Source organism: Euwallacea fornicatus, chromosome 3 (genome assembly GCF_040115645.1).
Source record: "Euwallacea fornicatus isolate EFF26 chromosome 3, ASM4011564v1, whole genome shotgun sequence".
In the NCBI taxonomy this organism is placed as follows: domain Eukaryota; kingdom Metazoa; phylum Arthropoda; class Insecta; order Coleoptera; family Curculionidae; genus Euwallacea; species Euwallacea fornicatus.
Window position 1 is genome coordinate 705,627 of NC_089543.1, and position 19,960 is coordinate 725,586.

The 19,960-nt window shown below is 34.1% G+C and overlaps 2 protein-coding genes across 3 annotated transcripts; one reads left to right on the top strand and one right to left on the bottom strand.

The window, feature by feature from the left end:
- Window positions 1-19: 19 nt before the first annotated feature.
- On the bottom strand, window positions 20-9,047 carry LOC136350364 (major facilitator superfamily domain-containing protein 6). Its single transcript, XM_066301952.1, has 6 exons — window positions 8,622-9,047; window positions 6,725-7,217; window positions 4,179-5,105; window positions 2,049-2,365; window positions 1,721-1,998; window positions 20-391 (listed from the first exon to the last, which is right to left on the bottom strand). The coding sequence occupies exons 1-6, from the start codon at window positions 8,746-8,748 to the stop codon at window positions 254-256; spliced, it is 2,280 nt and encodes a 759-aa protein (XP_066158049.1). The 5' UTR covers window positions 8,749-9,047; the 3' UTR covers window positions 20-253.
- Window positions 9,048-11,225: 2,178 nt separating this feature from the next.
- Window positions 11,226-19,938, top strand: LOC136350420 (protein tsct-1-like). Of its 2 annotated transcripts, none has more exons than XM_066302075.1 (5): window positions 11,226-11,327; window positions 11,552-12,340; window positions 12,499-12,608; window positions 16,640-16,691; window positions 17,010-19,938. In XM_066302075.1, exons 1-5 carry the CDS (start codon window positions 11,283-11,285, stop codon window positions 17,178-17,180), a joined length of 1,167 nt encoding a protein of 388 aa, XP_066158172.1. In that variant the 5' UTR covers window positions 11,226-11,282; the 3' UTR covers window positions 17,181-19,938. The 2 variants fall into 2 exon arrangements, with proteins under 2 accessions (XP_066158172.1, XP_066158174.1); XM_066302077.1 differs by having other exon boundaries at window positions 11,552-12,265.
- The last annotated feature ends 22 nt before the right edge of the window (window positions 19,939-19,960 follow it).

Below are 19,960 nucleotides of genomic sequence, written 5' to 3' on the forward strand. Positions count from 1 at the left end.
ATCAAATAAATTTAGTCAATATGTATAATGTTATTTAATATTTATGTGGCTGTGTTGTTATATACATATACAGTTTGACTTTAGCTATATTCCTTTATTGTTCGTATTATGAAAAATAAAATATTTTGATCCGCAAATAAGTTTTTCTCAATAAAATCCCCGAGTCAATAAATTATATCAAAAATATATTCACTTCTGACTCGTAATGCACACTTATCACATTTTGTGGTGTAAATTCGTTCGATGAGAAGTACTATATCTGTTCATCGTTTTGGTTTTCTTCATTTTTGAGTGGCTGCGTCTTTTTGATCTCGTCATAGACAAGCTCATCTTTCTCGTTTGGTATTAACTGCTCCCTTTCTTGAAAAGCCAAACTCTGGCTACAGTTTACCTAAAAAATAAGTGTGGTTTCATGTCAAATCGAGACATATTACAAAAAATCTTTGGACATATCCTTAGGGTTTTGCGTGAAAATTTAAAGAGGGTTATTAAAATTAATGGCATTTTTTGTCTGAAAGATGGTTTTGATGTTTTGTTCTTGACAGCTTGGTGGTTTTAAGTATCTCAATTTAGACACGGATAACTCGAATCAGATGATTCTCTGCTTCGTGAATTTATGGAGCATTTGAAAGTATCATGGCTAGAATCGCCATTGCTCATATCTGATCACACGAAGAAAAATAATTCGGGGCCGTAGAACTGAATTGTGGATGGAAGCGATTTAATGCTTAGGTAATTAAGCATTGCTAAAGAGGGTGTTAAAGAAGAGCTAAAATAGGTGAATTTTAATTTTTTGAGATATAATAATAATTTCTCAATTTTTACCGAAATATTTGGCTTCAAAACTAGGCGAATTTGTTTGTATTATATTATTATGCAATACTATGCGGACTATGGGTCAGTATAAACTGGCATGATTCCAATTAGTAAATTATAGTACAAAATATGTAAAAGCTTAACACAAGATAGTAGATAGTTATCACAACAGTAGGCCTTACCATAAGTTTATATTTATTGGGATTTGGATTACTCGGTTTACCTATAATCAAGAGTTTCTGAAATAAGGAAAAGTGTTGAAAATTTCAACAAATAGTTGCTATTTTTAAAATTTTATATTCCGAAATGGGTTCAATATTGGAAAAAAATCTAATCTGAAAAGGGTGTTTAAATTTCCTAAATTTGATTTCCGAGATAACGACGAAACATTATTAATTCTAGATTATACCAGAAATAGTAGCAGTTATGTATAGAGGAGATAACAAGTTTATCTGGTTTAGGATTATGGTGCTCTGATATATAATTCTGATTGATATAAATTTTAAGTGACCAAAGCCTAACAAATATTGACAAAATAAGCTTTGAGTCAATAGTTACTTCTGAAACTGAAAATAATGTGTTTGTAAATTACACGTATTTTCTATTTATATGTTATACTGGTATATTTATGTACATTGAAGTTATGTGCTCTGTTGAATTTATGCTTCATCACCAAAATCTCAGAGACCGCACGAGACGCTTTGCTTGTACACTATTATTACTTATTACTCACTTTCACAATTGGATTCCTTGATTAACGGATAAATTTATAGAGCTAGATGAAAAAAATCTTGGAATTATCATCTAATAAAACTTCGAATTTCCGAGTTTACCCGTTTACAACGTCAAATATTTTAATTTTAGTATTTGCTCGAAATACTTTCCACATGCAGTTCCCGTTTACCTTTCCATTACTTTCAGTCTTCTTATTAAGCTTGGCATTGCTCTTGCTGTGATTGACCTCAAGAGCTGACTTCAGCAGGTCGTTCTTCGATGCTTTAGCAGCTCCAGAATAACTGCCTCTTCGTATACTATTGCTCCTCGCTCTAGCCAAATGATTTCTTCCCAAAGATGTCAACGAACCGATTTGATTGTATTCCACCATCAAACTCAGCCTTTCGATGCTCACCATGGTGCCCTGATCTTTAAATTTCGGTTCCCCGTTTGGCAATTTTGTATCAACTACAATAATTATTGTCCAAATACTGTGGAGAAAATTATAAAATCCTTACCAGATGCTTCGTCTATTTTAAGGTCATGTTTCTTGAGCCAAAACGAATAAAGAATAACGTAACTGAGTCCGGAAACTGCTGCAACAGTTCCCATGATCTGAAAAGCATCGGTTATGCCAAATTTGCTGATAATATGGCCCCCTATAAAGGAACCGGAACCTCTTCCTATGCTGTAGTGAGCCATTCCTACCACCCCAATGAGGGTGGCTAGGAGACTGGCGGGTGCTAAAACTGCGCAGTAGGTGGCTGCAGCCACCCACATCAAGTGAACTGAAATGGATTCCAGGGCTTCGAACGGGAAACACCACCAGGCGCTTCTAAAAATTGGTAAATTGGTGAATCCGGCATGGCTGCAGGGCGCGAAAGTTCTCAAATTAATACCGTTTTTTCGAAATAATTTCTAAATGATTTTATTGACTTTCACTAATTTTGGAACAAAGAGTTACTAAAAAAATTGGTTTGTTTTAATGTCAGCGGGATCTTTTTTAAATGCGTTGAAATACTAAAAATGGCGCGTGGTTCGTAAATAAAAGTTTGTATTTGTCTTACCCCCTGTACGAATTACTTCAGTTTTATATTTATTACAAGTTGATTTTATTTTTAAACTTTTTGTCTCGTGTAAAAATTTTTCGCAAGATGTACAGGTTCTCTAGAAAAAAATTATATACGACACTTTATAATTCATTATTGTTGTTTAATCGTGCGAAAACATGAAAAAAGTTCTAACTCTACATAACTAACAACTTAGAATAATTCTTAGAACAATTATTTAAAATGTTGACTGTTTTCCTGCACACGTAAATAAAATTGTTTAACAAAATTAATCTATACTTTGGTTTTTCTGCTTTTTTTTAAATATTTTCACATCACTAATGAATTGCATGGTATCGTAAATATTTTTTTTGAGAAACTAAATGTCTGGCGAAAATTTTACAAGTAACAAAAAAGTTTAGAAATTAAGTCATGTAGTGGCAGAGAAAACGATTCAAGTGATTTGTACAACAAGCATGAAACATGAACTTTTATTTGAGAATCGCGCGCCATTTTAATGTTTCCACGCATTAAAAAAAGATCTTGCTCCCGTTAAAACGTGCCAATTTTTGTAGTAACTCTTTAGTTCCAAAATTAGTGAAAATCAAAGAGAATATTCAGCAAATATTTCGAAAAAATGGTATTAATTTGAGAACTTTAGCGCTCTGCAGTGGCAAAACTAAGCATTGGTCTGCACCAATGCTTAGTTTTGCGTCTGCACATCGCAAATTAGCAAATGTCACACATGCTTGTTTTTCAATTATCAATGACTGGCTAAATTCGTACAAAAAAGGTCAGGTTCCTATTAAAAAAAATTGATAGCTCAATAGCATTGATAAAGTTGATGCTATTAAAAAATTAAAACGTCGTATATTCGCAAAGCTATATTCATGTTGTCGCACAGGAATAAGTGTCTCAAGAAAGTATTTTTCATTTTCATATTTTTATGTAATTCAAGGCAGAAAAAAAATAAAAAGAAAATAGCAATTATTGTTTTTTTCCGGATGTTTCCGTAAGTCATTCGAATTTTAAAAAAATAAAAAAGCAAAGTGCTCCTCTCGTAAAGACACAAACTTGCCTCTGTTTAACCGACTATCTATCTCCTGCGGTTTCCGAGATTCCCATGTTGAGAATAAAATATGGGACACTCTGTATGTAAACTATAAACTATAGATATCTTCGTTTAGAACGCGTTACTTTTGGTTCAGGAATTTGTAGTAAAACTTTGTACAATCATTTTAGGGTCACCCTGTATATCCGAAACTATCAACTTTTAGACAAGGCATAATTTCTCCGATTGTCAGCATTTCACGTGTAGTATTTCCAGCTCTTGGTTATCCCATTGTTAATGAATCACCCTGTATGTAGGTATTGGACCCATAATGGAGGTACGTAAAATTAGCACATTAAGGATTATACTGGGTAATCATAAAAAAATCTCTCGATAGAAGCGGGTAAACAGTAAATGTAGAGCGCTGATAAGCCATTTGTTATTAACCATCAATCACTTAATTACCAATCGAGATCCAACAATTATCACCCTTGATTGCATACAAAGCCTTACTGTCCATACAAATCTCAACACACGCAAACACTTACTCAATGAAGGAATATCCCATTAACCTGGCAGCATGGGCAAAGAAGGCCAGAATTATTATATTCACATGTCCTATCTTGCTTGCAATTTTCTCAGCTCCATATAAAAATGGTAAGCTACTTATAGTGCCAACAGTCACAGTTACCCCAAGCAAAGAATTTGGAGCCCCCAAATCTCTAAGATAGAAGAATAAGTAACTCTCTATAAATCCCCACAAGTTTCCCAGGATGTACATGAAAATTACAAAAACTAGAACTTTGGGGATTTTAAATATGTTGAATAAGTCTTTAAATACGTTGTCGGAAGGTAGTTTGGTCTCCAAGGGCATCAATGAAGCAGCCCCAGCAGAGATCACCAACAAGACGTCGAAGGCATAGAAGGCAGCCGAGTAATCTGTGTGCCCAATTTTGCTACTTCTCAAGTCGATCAGCCAGCCAATTAATGGGGAGAAAATCGCCATCCCCAGACTGGAGAAAAGACGTTCTTTCCCGAAATCTCCACCGTACTTTTCTATGAGAGCTAAAGCTATAGGGTCCATAATAGTAACCCCAGCGTTGAGCATAACTGTCCCAATAAATCTCAAGAAAAAGTATATCCAGAAAGTTTTGCTATCGCTTTCTTTGTAATCCGGAGGACAAACATTTGGGCCGTTTGCGCGAAACTGACACTTTTGCAATATGCAATCATTGGACATATCATTTAAACGATTTTTTGTCACTTGATTTGCACCAAATACTATCCCACCACATCGAAGGTCCAATTCATCAAATTCTTGAGTTTGAACTCCATATCGCTGCAGCATCTTATGGCTGAATCGCTTGGAGAGTTCCATTACGTTTGCATTTTCTTCTTCTTCCAGCTCAAATCCAAAAGACTCAATTGGCTCCCCCAAATTTGGGTGCATGTCCAGTGTTATAAGCAAACCAGTGCTGTGTGGGTAAAAGAAACGTAGATTAAAAGTGTTGATCAGGATCTACAGGGTGTTTCAATTTTAACTCGCATAGGGTTGATAGTGTATTGAACGTCCAAAAATAATGCCAGTTTGCTATATAAACCAACATTTAATAAGACTTCCTCTAGGAGATAGAGGGGGTTCAAATTTAATTAAAAAAATAAACGTTTAAATATTTTTGGACGAGTTGATAACTATAAACGACGCATTTGTTGTACTGATAAAACAGTTTATTAGCTTTGGCAGTGACGTACCTACTTCCATATTAGGGCATATTTTATCATAAAAAGTGGTTCGCTACTGGCTTTTCTGGAAATAAAAATTATTCTTGAATTGATTTATTCTCCTTACTTACAGTTTCCAACGCTTTACTGGAAATTTTGAAAGAAAAGGAAAACAATCCACCACATTTTTTTAAAAGCAAAAATATTTTTGCGTCAAAAGTTATTATTAATTATGTATCTATGTACATATGTAATTTATGTAAGTATCAAATTAATATTAATATATAAGCAAGTCAAACGTGCATTAAAATTATTAAAATTTTTTAACTTAAAAAAAACTGAGTCGGACGAAAATATCTCAAAAAAGACAATTTCCACAGAAGTGAATGAGAAATTGAAGGACAAGATTTATTTTTAGAAAAATCAGTAGCGTACTACTTTTTCTAAAAAAATGTCTTCTAACATAAAGGTAGGCACGCCACCGAAAAAGTTATAAAAATTGTTTTCCAGTAAAACATATGTGTCGTTTATAGTGGTCAACACATTCAAAATTTCGTTAAAGAATATCAAGCCATTTTTGAAGAAACGTAATATTTTCCATTTTTAAAATCAAACTTGAACCCCCTGTATTTGCTAAAGGAATTCTTATTGGATTTTGGTTTATATAACGAACTGACATTATTATTGAACGTTCAATACGCTATTAAAGTCATGCAGGTTAAAACTAAAACACCACGTATACAGGATGTCCGGAAATAATGTAGAAATATTGGGTCTGTAGTCCTAAAATAATATAAAAAGCTCTTATATATATTTCTTAAAAATTACTTCTTAAAGATACTAGACCCGTTAAAAGGGGAATACTGAAGATGATTTTTTCACAATATTTTCGAAACTGTTTGCACCAAAATTATGAAATTCAATATACGTATTGTAATAAACTGGGGTGCAAAAACTTTTTTTGTGTAAATAACTGCAGATTTTATTCAGGAACATTTTTATGAACTTGGGAAGCTTTTTGGATCAAATCGGCCTTCCTATCGAAATAATTTTGAGGATTTTCCATGACGTTTAGACTTCTTAAGGGGACTGATTTGATTGTTTCTGGCCTGGAAATGTAATTTTTTCTAAAAAATTTGGACTTTTTGAAAAACTTACCTTCAAGGAGACGCTCAGAAATGACGAAACTAACTCAAAATAATATGTTTTTCTCATAAACCAAAATAGCACTACTTTAAATCTCCAGAAAAAAAAACGTGATATTAAGTAAAACAAAAAATTTTAATTTCACTTGACTTCTTGATTTTTCCCATGAATCGCTAACTCCGACGCTCCGGTTATGTAACAAATCCTGTACAGTGATCCAACTTACGTATTGTTCCTTGTTAAATGAAAACTCAAGTTATCCTCATCTCCAGGATCAACTTTTAAATCCGTCCCATTTCCTGTCACAATGAGCATAGGATTTTGGGGAATTCTTTGCTTCTTTAGCAAACAGTGGTCCACACACATGTCCACCACTACGTCAATTTCCTCAGCCTCAGGGCATTGCCTAGAAGGACATGGGCTCCACCAAACTTCAACGTACATTTTCTTTGGATGAGTTATTACGTAACCTGGAGGTTGAACTCCGGGGAGTTCTTGTCCCGGTATGAAAAGGAGAACATGGTGGAGGACTGCAGTGAGCAGAAATGATACGATCACAACGGGTTTGTATTTTCCGAATTTGTCCACTAAGAAGCCGGTTATGGGGGGTGCTAAGAAGGTGGTTAAAGGCAGTGCCAGGTACACTATGGAGATGTCCTCCATTCTCAGCCCGATATTTTGCATGTGGATTGTGAGGTATGGTACTAATGATGAGGTTGCTGGAAGAGTTTTTATGGAACTACAGAGCTCAAATTCGGTGTACACTGTTGGGATCTCGAAAATCGCAAGTGGATTAATTTTTTATATGCTATTATATATATTCGAAAAATTCCTGTATTTCAAGAAAAATGAAATTTTTGCTTTGAAGCCTACTTATTCGATATATATACACATTTTTTTCTTTCTACGTGATACGTCTTTCTGTGCAAATTTATGTTTTTTGTTATGGGTAAAATCTTCAAAAAGGCACCTGATTGGTTACTCTGGCAGCCGGGTAATATGGGATTGCCCGAAGCGCCTTCCCATCAAAAATCTCGGAACACCTGAGAAACCGCCTGGTGCCTAAACAATATATCTTCAGGGTCGAAGAGGAGTTAGAATTATGTAATTCTACAAATCCATATTGTCGTCGTCATTCAAGGGCCAATTTCCAATATCCCCTTAATGAGGGATGTTAGAATTAGATTCTTCACGCACTTATTTAGCGTTTATCTTTGTTCTTCGAATAACGGAAATTGAAAAATGTAGCGCTCGGGGGTCTATCCGGAATTCCTGCAATATAGGTCCATTTTAATTTTAGGGTGCGTGTAGTTCTTGAAGCTTCTGCCTGCTCTGAGCGCTGAGTTAGGCAATAGTTCAAGCGCCTACGTTTACGCGAAGTCAAGAAGTTCAGGTCAGAGATAAGATTTTTTTTTACCAACCCTTGTCCTCAAGACTTGACCAACGATTCTGCCATTTCTGGATACTTCTTGATACGTACTTGTAGCCACTCTTTTATTCGCCTCCGTTACCGATGGAAGGGTGCTGAGGGTTAAACTTTCTTTTAGGAGCAGGTCGATGTTGAGACACCCGGTAAAATTTGGCTTCCCCGTGAGATACAGAACGACACGTATATATGGCTCGCAATAAGGTTTTTCTCTGTTTTCTTAGCATCATATGTGTATATTTTTTTATTCTGGTCATCCAGTGCCAAATTAGGGCCGCGTAGAATAGCGTCAACTAAATTGTCTTATATAGCAGTAGGCTCTTTTGAGCCGACTGTCATTCGATTGACTGTATTCTTCTCCATATTTGTTGAGGTTCTTCTGACAACTGCCCTTTAAGTACCATGCGTGATATGTGTTCGAGCCAAACTGGAGTCGAGATATCTAATCGATTTCTTCGGTGTGGGGCGGGTATCGCTCACATTCAAATAGATGTAGCCGATTTCAGAAATCATTGTCGTTTTCATCAATTAGCTTCCGCTGATGTGAGAATGAGTTGAAATAGGAAAAAAACAAGCTTTGTTTCGTGGACAAAAATTGTTAATGAAGGGCATGAATTTTTTTTTACCTCCTACGATTTTCAAGATTCCAATGATGAACTGCAAATCTAAATAACCCTGTTTAAAATTCACTACATACCTCCATAAAGAAAAAACAAAGTGATTTTTAACATGATCAAATTCTTGTTAATGCCAAACCAACGGGGAGGTGGAGGTTCCGCTGTCTTTTCATCCATGTACGTGTCGGTACCAGTCTCTTCAGCCATCCTGAATAAATTTCACTCGCACTAATACGAAACTGAACAATTTAGCACTGTTTTTTTAAACTTAAACCCAAATTGGAGCTCGTTGTTTGTTTTGAATTGCGCAGGATTTGTTTAAGGCTGAAGCATGATTTTAGATAATAAAACGATTGATTTTTTCTTATTCCGACGTAAAGTTTATGAAAATCTTTGGGCTGCTGAAATGAAATAGGAAAAGCTTTGCTGTTCTCCTTTTATACGATAATTACGAAAATATGCTATAAATTAGAGTTGCACAATATATTCAGATCCAAATTAAACAAGATCTTCTAAGCTTCTGGAGCATTTGTGAAATCGTTCTTAATCTCCAGTGTGGTTAAAATTAAGCAAATTTACAACTATAAAAGTTTATGATCCTCTGTGACGCAAATCAAGACACAATTAAATGATTAGTTACAATAAGAAGAGTTTTAATATGTTTATATTACAACAAATGTTTATTTTTAGTAATAAATTATTTTCTTTGAGTGTCTTGATTTTGCCTTCGAGTCTTCTGAGAAGTTTTTAATCTTATAAGAAATTTTACTGCAATCTCTTTTATGGTCGTTTTGCACTCATGTGAGCAACTTCGCATGACAAAAAGCCGTCGTTTACTTTTCAAAATTCATAATCAAGGAAAAAATCAACGTGACTCCGTATCTCGGAAACTAGAGGAGATATCGCAACCATTGTTGCGTAGACTTATGCAGTTCGTCGTTAAGACTAGTTTAACATATTTAAGTCCATTGATCCAAAACTAGAAACATTGCAAAAAACAACTTTTTTCCTTTAAGAAAAATTCGGGTAATTTTTGGAATATTTAAAAGGACTTTAAACGACTGATATCAAAACTGATTAGATCTGAATATCTCAATATAAAGACAGAAATCCTGAAAATAAAATTTTAAGTTTATACTTTCGTAGCGTCTATTTAAATGAGGATAAAAGAAGGGGAAAAGTATTAGTAACAACTTCTAACACATAAACTAGTCATTGAAAAAATTTAATAAAAACATTTCTGAGCTGGTAAAGAAATTTGCTGTATCCAGGTTCTTTAAGTGTTTCCGCAGAGGGTATCAATACTTTTTTGGAAAATATAAAGGTGCCATCAGCTGTGTTACAAATCATAAATGATCCCTATAGCATCTTTTGTGAGCGCATCCACTGGATTCACTTTTAGTCACAAAATCCCTTAAAAGTTTTCGGAAAATCACGAAAATAAGTATAAGTGACTCCGTATCTCAAAAACTATAAGATATTTCCCTACCTTGTAAGTGTAGGTTTATGTTAAAAAGGTCTGTGTGAGAAATTAATTTTTTTTTAAATCGTCGTGAAATTTTGGAAAATTTGAGGTTCGCTGTATTTCACTTTAAACGATTTTTATACATAAAACATTTATCGATACTTAAAAATCTCAACCGGTGGTGACTACTCCTGGAAATAGAGATTCAATTCAAAATGACTCGAGATATTTTTTAGACCCTATGATTCGCTAATTTTACAGATATCGATAATTAGCTTTTTAAAATGAGAAAAAGTTAATAAAAATAGCAGTAAGTCTTCAAGGGACCTGGATGTACATATCGAGTCTATTTTTAAAAACCTACCACCTTCCAAATTTCCAGAAGTGCAAAGTAAAGTTAAAGGTGCCAAGACACAGATATGTTAGAATGGAGGAGGAAAACGAAAAAAGTTCTCATCTCCCATCGACAATATTGCAGGGATGGCAACCTGTTCGTTTTTTTTTTAATACGCAACATGGGTCTAGTATCACATCATTTTAGAGGTCTTCAAAGTCTCTAAACAGCCGTGGCAAAATTTTGTTTCTTTTTATTCAAGTTTAATTGAAAAAATTAGTTATTCTGTGAAAATATCAAAAGAACGAAGAAGAAGGGATAGCCAATGTTGAATGGGGGATTTATTACATTTGCAACAAAATGGTGCCTTTCCCTATTATGTTTTACCGGTTCAACAGTTTTTTGGTAATAATTTTTCTGATAGATGAATTGGGAGGAAAAAAACCATTGAGTGTACAGCATAATCTCCCGATCTTACACCTTTCGACTTCTTCCTTTAGGGATCCCGCAAAAGCATAGTTTGCGCGAATTCTCTACAGGATCTTTAAGTATCTCATTAAAGAAGCGTAAAAGGTTTTGTGAAGTTGAACCACCGTTTGTATTATTGCACGGAGAATAATGCAATACAATTCCGGGCGTCCCTCAAAAAATTAAGAATTTGGAAAATCACACCTGTAATTTTCAACTTGACAGGATGATAAGTATTTCCCTTCAACAATTACACACTGAAATCCTCAAAATAGTCGAGAAAATTACAATTTCGCAAATGACTTTGGCAAAATAAAATGTTCGGGTTAAATCCAAAATTACCCTTTCAGCATACCTTGCGCTAATTTTGAGAAAATCGATGTCTAGTTTAATAAGACACGTGGCTCTCTACGGGAAATATTAAGAGCATATTTTTTCGAATATTCGTCTCTAAATGTTGCAGAATGGGTTAATATGTGCCTCATGGCCAGACCAGACGTTAACGGTTACGCAATACAGGTAATAAGAGGGCGCAGGCCCGGAAACAAACCCTCTATCCAGGAGGAAAACGTCATTTTCTAACCCTGTGAAAATTCGCGTTTCGCGACATCACAATGCTGACTGCCTCGTAAAAGCATGCGAAGCCCCAATGTTCGATTCAGTTGGCTTAAAATGATTTCGATTTTACTCAAACATAACCGGCATTCTGCAGTTTTTGTTAAGTGGCGCTAATTATTTTTTAGAAGACCGAAATGACCAGCATAGCGGCAAAAAATAAGAAAGGGACTGTGATACATCGGACAACAAGTGAAACCTTAAGGTTGGGCGATGAGGCGTTCAACACACAAGGAAGAGCTTCTACTAGAAAGAAATCTCAGGCTACATCCCCCAGCTGTTCCTTCCAAATCACGGGGGTTTTGACGCGATACGATCAGGAGGACGAATCAGCTGATGACTTGGATGAAAGTCATACGGATGAAATTTCAAGGGTAACCGACAATGAAACTCCAAGTTTCTCTGAGGACTCCCGGGACGAGCAACAGCCCCAGCAGGTGCAAACCCTTTTCGGTCAAAATACAGTAGCTAAGAATAGCCCTGCAGCTGAGGAGCTTCCACCCCGAACGCCCCCATCGCCCCCTGTCGTTAAGGAAGAACCCAAGCTGAATAAAGAAAATATTAATCATTGCGAAATGGGACGATTCAGGGTCGTCAAATTAGCCGGCATGGGGCCCTTTAGTCGAGGACGATGGACTTGCTATGATTATGTTGATGAGTCTTCCGATGCTAAAGAAGAACGAAACCCTGCTACTACCAAACCCTATTGGGAATCAAGCTGCCAACCTAGTTATGTGTATACAGGGTCTATACTTTTACCTGAACCTATTCCAATTTACGTCCCATTGTCCAATGAACGACCTGTACCAATATCCTCCCAGTGCCCCCTGCCAATGACGAGAGTGAGTTTTCCTAGTTGCCAGACTGTTGATACAGTTGTTAACAATTTTAGCTTAGATACTAACCAAAATAAACAAGTAAGTTTTGGTAGTGGATTTAGATGCTTTTAGCTAGTTAAGGGTGATTCTCTTTTAATAAATCTATGTAGCGCATAGTAGCTGCTAGAATAAACTTGCATGCTTTCTTTAACGCTTCCTAAAGCTCTCTTCTAAAAATGTATTTTATTTATTTTCAGAGTCTCGCCATTAGTTTTAACCAAACCAAAGTAGTTCCTCTGCAACCTGGTTCAGCAGTGGACGGTACTATCAAACAGGAAACAGGCCTAAACTCAAATGACAATACTGGGTAAGTTTGTTAAAGTTGCATCAAAACGATAGGATTAGGGGACTTTTTTCAAATTTTACCTTTTTCGAAAACTGATGGTAACAGTCATTGGATTGAATCACCCTGTACATTATTGCATTTGGGTGCTTCAAGTCTTACGTATATTTGATTTAACGTTGCTACCCTGTTTCAATTTTCCAATGCTTTCGTTTCGAGATATTGGAATTTTTTGACATACATCTCAATATTTTGGAATTTCGATATTTTTAATTTATTGTCACATTCAAATTAGAAATATGTTTGGAGAAGACCTAAAATTTTGGCGGTTTTTTAATCAGTTTCAAAGATAATGACGCCCGAAACTTCATATTTGTCACTCTTCTATACGTCACTTGTGAAGAGTTTGAAATCTTAATTTTGAAACATCCGCAAAATATCATAATATTTTAATTTTTTGAAAATTGAAATCTTTTTTTTAAATCGACGAAAAAAATGCAAAATTCCAAAAATTATGTCATTTCATTCCTTTCAAATATATTTTTATTGTTTTGAGTTATTTTTATTAAGTTACTCATATTATACATCACATAAATTCCTTATTTCTCCTTCTGATTAGCAACTAAAAAATAACTAATATTGAGACTGATAAGTAATTACTAAAACTTTTGATTAAACCCGATTTCTTAAGCATAAACTAATGTGATTTTAATCTAAGAAAAAGTTAACTCCAGTAATGAAAAAACTCTAGAACTCCTGATTAACCTAAAGTTATCGCAAAATTCTATGAATAGGATTTTTATTGTGATAAAAGTAAAAGACAAATGTTAAGAATTCTTTACTTGCTTAAACAACTCACCTCAGTGAGAGCTTATCTAGCTATTGGGCTAAGTTATATTAACCTGAGAGAAGATAATGAGAACATTTTGAAAAAATACTTGACTAACCCGAAACAACCTAATCAAGAATGTTTCACAAATCTTCACTAATCTCAACTAACGGCACTCCTAAATTGAATAGCGTTATTGATTAACTTGAACTAACCTGACAAAAGTTTCACTCTAAAATGATTTAACTATTTGAACGCAACAAACAAAATTGATCGAATGAAAAACCTTGCAATTTGGATTAACCTGAGCTAAATCTATATTTTGAATCTCAATCTGAATAAATATTTTTGACTAGTTTGAACTGATTTGATCGGGTAGTTAATTTGCAAATTAACTTGACATATCGTGACCAAGGGGGTTTCAGAATTTCCGTCTAATTAAGGTAATCTGAAGGAGAAAATTGTTGAATACTTAACTAGCGCGAACTAACCTGATCAAAACTGAGTTCCAGTATTTGTGACTCTTTGAGCATGACTCCAAAAAAATTCTTGATTAACCCGAAATTATTTGACGACGTAGCTCTAATCGTTTTTGAGTAATCTTCATCCATTTTTTTTTACGAGATGAAAATCTTCAAAACACACCGACCCTGGTCTTCTGTAGACTGGGTACTGTAGAATTCATCCCAGGGAAACTACCACCTCCTACTCCTGTTAGGTTTTCTAGACAAGTTGGGGCGGATTTTAAAAAGTTTTTTTACCGGTCCCCCCCTCTCTCTTTCTCTCTTTTTTTTTGCTGTCACTTACCTTTCTTTTTATTATTTTTCCAAACACATTTATCATTCCTTTCAATTCCTCCAAGCTTTCCGCCTGCAGACTCTTCACTATTGTCTACTCCCCTCGATATCCATTCCCAATATGTTTTTCGCTTCTAGCCTTACATCCTCAAATCTTTGTTTAAAAAATTTATTGCTATAGTATGTCGTATTCCGTTTCTCTCGGCTTTCTTAATTTATTTTAAGTATACGTCGAAAATTCTATGACCGCTTAGGATTTCATGGGGTGTAATAATTTACCGATCCCTTTCTCAATTTCATCCATTGTTTAATGTCCGGAATAATCTTTTTTTGTCATACCTTCATTCTTTGCCATTCCAATGGAAGCCTCTTCCTTGTCTGTCCCTTATATTCTTTCCATTTTTATAAATAATCCGTTATTCCATCTATCAGTATATCTATAGGGGGGAAATCTCTCTATGACTTTCATTGCCTAAATTGGTATTATTTTGTATAAGGTAAATCAAATTCGTTACTCATCCTTGGAATACTGAAAATCGTAAATAATGGGATCTTTTAAATAGGAGCGAAGTTAGGCATTATCTAGCATTTTTAAACATTGTTTTAAATTTCGAAAATCCTGATTACTTACGTAAATAACAGAATAAAACAAAAATTCAACAAATCGCTTTTATATATATATATATATTTTTACATATTTGAATAGGTGTTTCTTTTTAAATTAATTTCACTTCCTTACATATATACATGCCACATTTCGGAATTTGGGAACCATTGTCAAATTAATTTTCTTAAGTACGGATCTGATATTTTTTTGCATTTTTAGGAATCCTGACCTTAGATTTTTTGAATTGCGAAATTTCCATGATAACGTTTTTGTCTGAGTAAGGTTTTATTGTTTCATTCACGAATACATACATATATCATATATTTAACAAAAATGTATATTACATTATTTAAACATTTGTTTTTACTGCACAAAAGATGTGACAAAAGGTTTAATTCAAAAAATCAAATTCTTTCCAAAACCACAAAAAAATTCAGGTTTGTATTAAAAAAAATGAAGTTGATGGTGGTTCTCAAATCCCGAAACGTTGTATTTAAAATCTAATGACACCGTCTCATTGAGGAGCAAAAGTGCCCATGAGAAGGTGAAATTCACTCTAAAAAATATTCTCAAATAACTTTAAAAAGGCGATTTGTGGAAAATTCGGTTTTTCTCATTTAGCTTCAGACATAATTGGAATTTTTACCAATTTTAAAAGGCATATAAGAAAGATCGAATATGCGCAACTTTGTCCCAATTTAAGCGGCCTCGTATCTTTTATGATTTTCAATATCCTTATGGTGAGTAGCGAATTTGAATAACCCTGCATGCTAAAGATATACAAATTCGCAGCTTTCTGTTTACATATTCAGCTTACTTTAATGTGATATACATTTCGTTACCCCAGGCCATACTGGGGCTGTAAATAATGTCTACACTAACGTGAACTAATTTAAACTAACTTAGTGATTGACTTCTCTCATTAAATACCAGTTCTTAAAGCAAATTCGTTTTGGACTTCAGACTTAGTGGCTCATTTTAACCCGCTTTTACCGCTATACTAACGACTGATCGCTTTATAAAGAAAAAATATATTTTTTGTGAAAAAATTGAAATTAGCAGAAATTGGCAGACGCCCAAACAGTCTAGAATTTTGAAGACAGGCAACGAAAATAATAATTTCGCCCGACCTTAATAGGCCTTTTTTGGCCGTAATTATGGAAATCGATAAGAAGGACGCAGACGCTTATTCCGTTATTGCCAATTTGCCACAATCACAAATTCCATACTTTCCAAGGAATTTACAAATTTCATGTGAATTCATAATTTAAAATGATAAAATTCGAATGTTTATCATAAAATAATGTTCTAGATATTATTGATTAATATATTTCAATTTTAATCCGCAGTTTCACTTTTCACGTCCCCTCTTTCTCGCAGTATTAATGACCGTTGTAGGATCTATAGCAAATCGTAAAAACGCTCAATCATCTATTTGGCGCAATGCCCTCCAAGAACTCCTCAACAGAAGGAATTGCGCAGTGGCAACACCGCTTTCCCTCAAGGGATTAGAAATCGTGGTTTCCACTTTCGCTCATTTCGCGCAACGTTCTAATGGAAATTTAGCCAGGCAATGGCTTCGAGCCATGGAGACTCGTTGGGCAACGTAGCTCAGTCTATAGTTGTTCAAGAATCCGATGTGGGAAAAATATCGAACGCGAATTTGTCTTTGGGGGTGAAAGATCTAGATTTTAATGAAGCTACTTTTATTGCTGTTTATTGTTTTATAAGGAATTTTGTGGGGTAAGAAGCCAGTGTTTGTTCCAGACAAAAGGAAAAATTTATATGTGGGTGTTTATGGATTGTTTTACTTTTTTTTCAGGGCTTCTGTCTCGTGCACTGCTACAATCGACACCAAGATAGAACACGCCTTGGTGAGTCCTCACTTTCTATTGCCAAAAAATTACTGTTTTAAGACTCCCCTTTAAAAATGTCTTTTCCGAAAACAGCCCCCATTCTTAATTCATTTCGTTCGTCCATATATCACTAATGCAATTACTTTAATGTACAGTGATTGTAGAGCAATTCTTTAAAGCTGCATTTACATATGAACATGTAGCAAGTCACGCTAATTCCGTGTATTATGATACCTGGAATTTCTCTGGAAAATTATCTTTCAACATGTCTCGAAAAGCTTATTTATTGCTCGGAAATCTTTTTATTACGCCAAAGAACAAATATTTCCTTTCCAGGATGTGGTTAAAAACCACTTGACTCATGCAGTAAGATTGGAAGTTGAGGAGCTCAAAGTTAAGATCAACGAATTGGTCGAACGCATATCTTTCCTAGAATATGAAAACGACATGCTGAGATCCAACGTAACGCCTGAAGTTCTTGCCAATCTTGGAAACAGAAGAAACTGAGCATATTTACCATCAAAATTCAATGAATATTCATCGCCTATTCTTAGTTTTACTTCTCTCTTAGTTCATTATAGGGTTGAAAGTTATTGAGGGTTTAATGTTTGGTGCTATGAAAAATGTGATTTTGAAGTTGGTATTTTTACAGGAGCAGTGTGTTTTTATATTTTGCTAAATTTTATGGTTGTATCTTTTGGCATATAGTATCTCCATTAGTTAGGAATATTGTTTATTTTACTGCGTAGAATATCTGTGATTAGAAAATTTCAAGCTGGAGGAGTGACATAATCTAAGTCAAAATTTAAGTAGTTTAATTCATGTTTCGACACGTTTTTATATGGATTATATGAAGATAACTTACAAGACTTAGGTTAATGTAAAATAATAATAGATGATATGAGAACCATCATTGAGTGGTCCAAATTTGGACTTTCGGTCACCAAAATGTCGGGAACTTTATGGAATCTCCTATGAATCATCAAATATTATGGTTTTTGATATACCATTAGTAAATTTCGAAGTTGGACCACCAATCAAGAGCTTCTTCAGTTCTTAGATTCCCCGAACACCGAATTGTTGCTCGTTTTATTGTTTGTTTGAATATTCAAGACGCGATATCAAGACACCCCATGTTTCTGAAAAGAAATCTGTCAAGACGTTTAATGTTATTTGGTTCAAAATAACCGAGGCTGTGCCATAAATAAATAGTAAGAACACACTTTAATTTGCCTTCCAAATAACTTTCATAAATAGGAGTATTAGAGAAAGATTGTTTACGAATGAGCTACGTAGTCTTTCCTGCCCATTTTTTTGACTACACGTGGATGTTTGTAAATGTAATAATATAGAAGTAAGTTCATACTTTAACATGTATTACGTGTCTTCGGTACAGCTTTGAGGGCTACCAATTCCTTCTGTAAAATCCTCATTTGATGTAAGATACGACATTTTGTAAAATGAAAATCCGTGTTTGATGTTCATGATTATTCACATTCTTGAATATATTTAAAAACATCTCAGTAAAAATTTGGAATACTTTCATATTACCTTCAGGGACCAAAAAATTGTCAACTTTCGAAATTTTTTGAAATCTTAGCTTTAGCCCTGAAGAGTCTTCTCGCATTTCAAACTGTATCTTCACAAAAAATATCGGTAGAAATAAGTTCCAGCCTGTATTATGTATAATAAGGGGCCAATAAGGACGATTTTCTGACATTTAAGTTACGATGGTAGGTAAGTCCATTTCATCCTCCAAGGAGTCTCATGCACCTCTTAACAAGTATTCTAAAACATCTTTTAAGATTTACAGGAAAACTTTAACTGTATATAAATAACGAGGGCCTCTTGTTTGTCCCCCGTTATAGTAAGTAGCTTTTGTATTATAACAATAACTATAGTGGTATTACTACTATCATATTCTTCCCAGTAGTGTCTCGAGGCTTTTTATTAAAGACATCGATCGTATACATGGTGTTATTTAAGTATGTTGCTAATCTTTGAGGAGTGACTTTTTGCGTGATTCTAAGAACAAAAGTTTATATATACATATGTATGTGGTAATGTTTCGTTTTCAAGATACAGGGTGTCAAATTTTTTTTAATGCTTTTCTCGTAGAAGTTTTAATAATCATTTAACCGATTCTGTTGAAATTTAGCATTTACTTATTGTTCAATGTATTGTTATAAAGAAAAATTGCGTACCATTTTTTTAAGTTTAGTTTTAATAAACCGTTTTTTTTTGTATATTTTTCTTAAATTTCTGACAATATCCTTGTTCACGTCACCAATAAAAGGAGACAAATAATTTCTAGCTTAAAACAGTTCTTTGTATTACATTGATAAGTACCACCTAATTTAAAATTATTTTAGTTTACGTGTTCTTGTTATTTAGGATTTTTTTTTGAGTATGTAACGATAAAAAAATTAACACCCGGGATTTTGAAAATGAAACATTATCGAACCTATGTTTATATCAACATTTTGTCTTAGAATTGCTTGAAAAACCATTCCTTACAGTTTGGCCACGCACTTAAATAACACCCTGTGTACAGGGAGTTTTCAAAAATATGAGCAATATCCCGAAAATAAAAAGTTCTTCTATAAATATTGTATTTATGCATATTAATAATTTTCTAGAAACTTTCCCTTACGGAAATATGGTTCTTCAAAATTTGATAGCTAAAATGGTATTTTCTATATAACTTTTCTTCGAGTTCATGAAATTTAACGAAATTATTTCAAACGAATAAACTTATTTTTAGCAATTTTAAAACAAAAACATTGTTTATTTTGATATCTAGGTAAGGGAGTAAAAAATATACGCAAAATTCAACTATTTTTGTAAAATACACCCTTTGACAAAATGGTGTTTTTCTGGCAAACAATTTGGTTTATGTACCTGAACTAAGAATGCCTTTTTCTAGGAGTGTCGGAAACCTAGTAAACCAGATAACAATTAAAAAAGCTCAAGACCTTAAAAGTTTAAGGATAGGGAGGTCGAGAGTAATCTTTCCTTTCAGCAACTGGAAAAAAAAGTTACTTAGAAAATACCATTTTCGCTGTTAAATTTTGAAGAGCTTTAGTTTCGTAAAGGTAAGTTTTTGGAAAACAACTTATATCCATAAGTACAATCTTTTGACAAGATTTTTTCGTTTCTTAGATATTGCCCATATTTGTGGCAATACCCTGTATATTCACTTTAATTTACAAGGTAATTACCATGTTTCCTTTATTTTTACAAGTACAATAAACTTTTTAAGAAACCCCGTGGCAGCCTTTCTTTAC

Excerpts from the sequence above, each read along its gene's own strand:
- LOC136350364 (XM_066301952.1), bottom strand. The coding sequence starts at position 8,748 with ATGGCTGAAGAGACTGGTACCGACACGTACATGGATGAAAAGACAGCG. Across the intron at positions 1,999-2,048 it reads TAAAATAGACGAAGCATCTG|TTGATACAAAATTGCCAAAC; the intron begins GTAAGGATTTTA and ends TAATTATTGTAG. Across the intron at positions 392-1,720 it reads AGACTGAAAGTAATGGAAAG|GTAAACTGTAGCCAGAGTTT; the intron begins GTAAACGGGAAC and ends CTTATTTTTTAG.
- LOC136350420 (XM_066302075.1), top strand. The coding sequence starts at position 11,283 with ATGTGCCTCATGGCCAGACCAGACGTTAACGGTTACGCAATACAG. Across the intron at positions 11,328-11,551 it reads TTAACGGTTACGCAATACAG|AAGACCGAAATGACCAGCAT; the intron begins GTAATAAGAGGG and ends ATTATTTTTTAG. Across the intron at positions 12,609-16,639 it reads AACTCAAATGACAATACTGG|GGCTTCTGTCTCGTGCACTG; the intron begins GTAAGTTTGTTA and ends CTTTTTTTTCAG.